The following is a 5,045-nucleotide window of genomic DNA, read 5'->3' on the forward strand; positions in this document are numbered from 1 at the left end:
ATTTTGTTTCTAATTTTGTTTTAAATTTGTCTTTAATCTGTCTCAAATTACCTAACAAATATAATCTTAAATCTGTTTATCAATCCATTTATAATTCTGTTTATAAATCCACATATAAATTTATTTTCAAAATTTATCACTAATTTTATCTATATTTCATATCTACATATTACTTTACAATAAGCAATCACAAATTTCAAATAAATTAAAAATATTAAAATAACTAATTTCTAAATCCAACAGTACAATATGATTACCATTGAGATAAAAAACATTCACATAGTCTTGAGATAAAAGTAATCATACATTACGATTCCAATTTTCTTTTCCTTTTAATAATTTCTTCCTCCATCCTCTTGCTAGTAGTATGCATGTCTTCAATTTCTTGTGATAATTCTATATTCATCTTATTAGAGCAAATCTGTTGAAACTTTAATTATTTTATCTTCCAAAGTGTCGATCGCGTTGAAGTTCATACACCATCCCCTTGCATGATTCACCCATCACATCACATCACTGTAGACTGCCACCTTCTAGCAAATTTTTCACCGATTACATCACATCATTATTGAAGATTGAATGAAGAATGAGTAGAGTAGTCATCAACATTTTGTTTTTCTCTATTTTGTTCCTGTCCATATTACATTAACTTGTATTAGTCTAATAAATATGAAAATAAACAAATGAGATACATACATGCTATAATATAAAAATAATGAAAAATTAATTATTTTAACTTACACTAACTCAAGTCGATTTGTTATCCGCGAACTCTTTGATACCGTTGCTAAAAATTAAAAGAAGAATGCGGACATATTTTCCAATAATAAAAGAAAATATTTTGAATCTTTGTAAAGGCTTCACATAGAACTTGAAGATTGTCAAATATTCTGAATAAATGGAAGTATCATTGATACCTGTGAAAGTATCATCTGAAAGGTTAGAGAAAAACAATAGGCTAAGTCAAGGAACTTAAAAATTCAATCTGGTAAATATTTTCTTCTCTATATGTCAGAGAAAAACAATCAATTATTATTCAACTAATATTCATAATGCAAAACTTCCTTTGAACACCATGTCTGCTATTGTATAAACCAGGATGCAAGGAAGTTTGATAGGAAATCAAGTCTTTTTAAAACTATAGGTTACTTGCAAGAAAAATCCAGTTGAAGAAAAAATTATTAAAATGGGCTTTAAAGTAGCCAAGTGTAATACAATACATCAACAGTAACAATAAGATGAGAAGGAACTAGTAAAGAAATACCTTCTTTTGGTGATCAGAGAGATTTGAAGAAGATAGCCTCATCTTTGAAAGTTGAAAATAAACCCTTTGCAATAAGAACAAAACCTTGGATCTTAACTTCAACGAGTAGTGCAATCATTGGCAATTTTATGAATTACTAAAGAGATGAAAAACAGGTAGTGAAATGGTTTGAAGAACATTATTGCATTTACAATGCACCATAAGCTTATGAAGAGAAATGAATGTTGAAAGATGAAAAGGAAATTTAGGAGTACTTTTTTTTTGTGATGATCAACTCTAATGAAGAAATTGTCCAACTATTCGCAATGACTCTGCAAAGGAACTAAGAAAACACAGACACATTCAATGAGTTCAGCTCGAATAATGTTGAAAAATTACTCATACTTGAAGCAGCAGAGAATTGCACAAGAAAGGAACAAAACTAAAAACAAGGACTGCACAACTTAAGAGGAAATATAACCATAAGTAAGAGATTGCAATTGCAAAATAATCTCAGTAACTAATTTAATATAGTATCCAGAAATCTTGTGACAGAAATGGAGGACACAGGTTGAACTAATTTCCAAGCCTTTGGCAAGCAAGTTGGCACACCATTGACAATGAAATGAAGCAAAATAATTAAGCGGTTGCTTGTAAGCAAGGTTCTAGTGTGTGGAACTCAACATATTTGGAGAAGCAAAAGCTAAAACTTGCAAAAGGAAATACAGACTAAAATCAAAATCAACTAAGCAGAAGAAACACTAAAGAAATATTAATCAACAAAATGTCACATTGGTAGAATCAACATTGAAGTAAACAAGAAATGTCAAGGAATAAAGGTTTGTCTTGACAACAAGCATTGCTATTCGAAATGGATGTATGTTGAAGTTTAATTCCAGAAAAATTAAGAAATTTACAACATGAAGATCATATTTTGCAGAAGAGAACAGATTGTCAATGGAAAAAAAATCAATCTTTAGTTGGAAAGCAAGAAGAAATAGAAAATGTAGAGGAAGTAGATGTCAATCATCCAGTAGCCAACAAATGCAGCAACAATCACACCAAAATCAATCCCTAATCCAACATGAAAGGAAATGCAGCCGGGCAAAATCGCTTCGTTTTCAATCGAGTCTACTCACCTATTCCGATGGTCACTTCTTCCACTTCCAGGAGGTATTCTAGCGGTGGGTCAAAGGCGGAGGTGACAAGGCGCTTGCGCACAATGCCGATGTCGAAGAGGATCACACCAAAGGTGGGATCGGTGATCATGATCCCTATAACCAGGAATTTAAGGAACAGCTCCTCCTGCGCCCACCCGACCACCCTACAGAGTGTCGTAGCTGAGGTTCCCCCGCACCTCGTTGTCGAAGTAGGTTCGTAGTGCGCATAGCAGGGGCCATAGAGTCGGACCTCGAGGAGACCAAAGGCGTCGTCGTAGGAGAAGCACTTGACGAACTTGGGGATCAGCTTGTCGGGGAGGCTGTGGTTCCAGAGGAGGTCATGGATGGTGGTTGAGCATGGGTGGATTTAAAAACTTAGATTCTACAATGCGATTTAGGGAAGAAAAACCTTAATTTGGTCTCTTTCGATCCTGGCGAAGGCGACGATGTTGAGCACTGGAGGCTTACCAATGGCGACTTTGAAGCGGCCGCGAGCGTCCTTGCCGCCGTGGGCGTCCTTGTCGCCATAGCCCAGTCGTCCTCACCGCCATGCGAGGTGCACGACTTGCTCGTGAGGAGGCTTGGACGCTTGGTTACAAGGAGGAGTTAGGTCAAGAGCGATGAAAGAGGAAAGGCAAAAGAAATAATAAGTTAAAGGGAAATAAATTATTTATATTTATATGTATTTAATATTATTTTTTTAATAAATTTATATGAAATATTAGTTTAAATTTTTTTTATATTTTATCTTAAATTCTTTTTAGATATTATATTTTTTTTAAATGAAATACGTTTGTATTTTTTTAACAAATCTATGTCAATTTAAAATAGATTTTTTTTTCATCTCAAATTTTCATTAAATTTTAAAGGAATTTAATATAAAAATTACACAATTTCAAATTGTATTTATAATTTATATTTATTTATATTTATTAAAATTTATTTATAATTTTGTCAAAAAATTATTTTAATTTTATTATATTTATAAACATACTACTAAATTATGTAGTAAATTCATGTCTGATTTACATAAATTTGAAATGAATTTTATATCTATCAAAAAAATTATCTCTAATTTATATAAATTTAAAATAGATTTTTTTCTGTCTCAATTTTTCATTAAATTTTAAACAAAATTTTTGACAGAAATTATATCGTTTCAAATTTTGTTTATAAACTGTATTTATTTTCGTTTTAAAAAATTTATTTCTAGTTTCGTCTCAAATTCATTTCAGTTTCCATTTCAATTTATTTTTTATTTTATTAAATTGAAACAGATTAGTAATTTCGTAGTAAATCCGTCTCTAATTGACCTAAATCTGAAACAGATTTACTTGTAGTGAATCAAGATTTGGGCATTCCTCCACCTTCTTGGAGGGATTTTCAGGCGATCTAAGGACAGATCTTCAACGAATCGACTCCGTGGAATGAGGATTGGATCCGAAGACGGTTCTTCATCGTAGATAAGCTTTTCTTCCCTTATCTTCTTGGGTTTTGGGATCAAGACGCTTGTAAACTTCTTATCTTTGGATTTATTTTCTTGTTCTATGGATTAGATCTCTGTGTTCTAGGATGGAGGAAGTATTTGTAATGTGAATTTGATGTAAACTCTTGTGGATTTGCCAATTTCCTATTTCTATGATTTTACCTTGTTTGTATCTATTTGATCTTGTGTGGATTATTGTGATTGAGCTTAATTACCATACTTGATTGAATATTTGAGTTTCTTGTGGATCTCGTAAAGGTGATTCCTCACTCGATTATCCGAGGGACGTTCGTGACAGACAAGCTCGTGTAAGGATGATTGAGGGATGATCTTGAGGGTGAAATAAGGGCATTCAAGGGGGTATGATAGATTGGATGCATTAATCTTTCATATCTTGATGAGGTTGAGAAGTAATGAATATCTATGTTGATTTTCCGAGGGATGCACGTGACAAGCAAGCCCGTGTAAGGACAACATAGGAATCATTCCTAATTGATCACATTTAGATATAGATTTCAGTCCTAGGTCGTTTGTCTATTGCAAGAGAGAATCGACAACCTTCTAAAAATGATGGACAATTGAGAAATACGATTTGGTAGATCATCTACATTGAATAACATTACAAAGAAACTGAAACTCCTAGAACATCCTTAATCATAGCCCTTATTCTTGTTTCTATTCTTTTATCTCTATTCTTTACTTTTCATAGTTGGTCTAGTTTTCATAAATCAATTGATTAGTTGTTTAGCTAATTTATGTTGAGATATCTTTAGTGCTTATACCAGTCCCTATGGATACGATATCTTTCTTTATTACTTACGACGTATCCGTACACTTGCGGAACGTTAACAAGTTTTTTGCGTCGTTGCCGGGGACTGCGCTATAAAATTAGAGATTATCAATTAGGTTAGACTAAACATAACTTTTCTTTTCATTAGCATAATTGTAACTAATCTTTAGAATTCTATTTTCATCTTGTATGCCTTACTATTTCTTAATAATTCTTTTTGATCTTTGTAATTGCATTTGTATCTCCTAATTTTATTTTTTTTTGCAAGTTAAATATGGTATTTAGATCATTAGGAGATTATGGAGCTCTAAAGTCTGCAAAGGAATTAAGGCCAATTGTTTACCCTGAAATTCAAGGAAGAAATTT

The 5,045-nt window shown here is 32.3% G+C and overlaps 1 protein-coding gene across 7 annotated transcripts; it reads right to left on the bottom strand.

The window, feature by feature from the left end:
• Window positions 1-227: 227 nt before the first annotated feature.
• Window positions 228-3,027, bottom strand: LOC122051975. 7 transcript variants are annotated; one of them, XR_006131648.1, is made up of 6 exons: window positions 2,813-3,027; window positions 2,383-2,723; window positions 1,519-1,586; window positions 1,265-1,328; window positions 742-917; window positions 228-631 (listed from the first exon to the last, which is right to left on the bottom strand). XR_006131648.1 is itself a non-coding variant. In XM_042613342.1 (5 exons), exons 1-3 carry the CDS (start codon window positions 2,929-2,931, stop codon window positions 1,303-1,305), a joined length of 486 nt encoding a protein of 161 aa, XP_042469276.1. In that variant the 5' UTR covers window positions 2,932-3,027; the 3' UTR covers window positions 228-631; window positions 742-917; window positions 1,265-1,302. The 7 variants fall into 7 exon arrangements, 3 of the variants coding, with proteins under 3 accessions (XP_042469276.1, XP_042469275.1, XP_042469274.1); XR_006131646.1 differs by having other exon boundaries at window positions 1,265-1,400; XR_006131647.1 differs by having other exon boundaries at window positions 1,519-2,723.
• Window positions 3,028-5,045: the final 2,018 nt, after the last annotated feature.

This window comes from Zingiber officinale, chromosome 3A, assembly GCF_018446385.1.
Source record: "Zingiber officinale cultivar Zhangliang chromosome 3A, Zo_v1.1, whole genome shotgun sequence".
NCBI lineage: Eukaryota > Viridiplantae > Streptophyta > Magnoliopsida > Zingiberales > Zingiberaceae > Zingiber > Zingiber officinale.

Coding starts and splice junctions, on each gene's coding strand:
- LOC122051975 (XM_042613340.1), bottom strand. CDS start 2,931: ATGGCGACAAGGACGCCCACGGCGGCAAGGACGCTCGCGGCCGCTTCA. Junction 2,724..2,812: donor TCGAAAGAGACCAAATTAAG/GTTTTTCTTCCC, acceptor CTGGAACCACAG/CCTCCCCGACAAGCTGATCC. Junction 918..2,382: donor AGAAGTGACCATCGGAATAG/GTGAGTAGACTC, acceptor ATACTTTCACAG/GTATCAATGATACTTCCATT.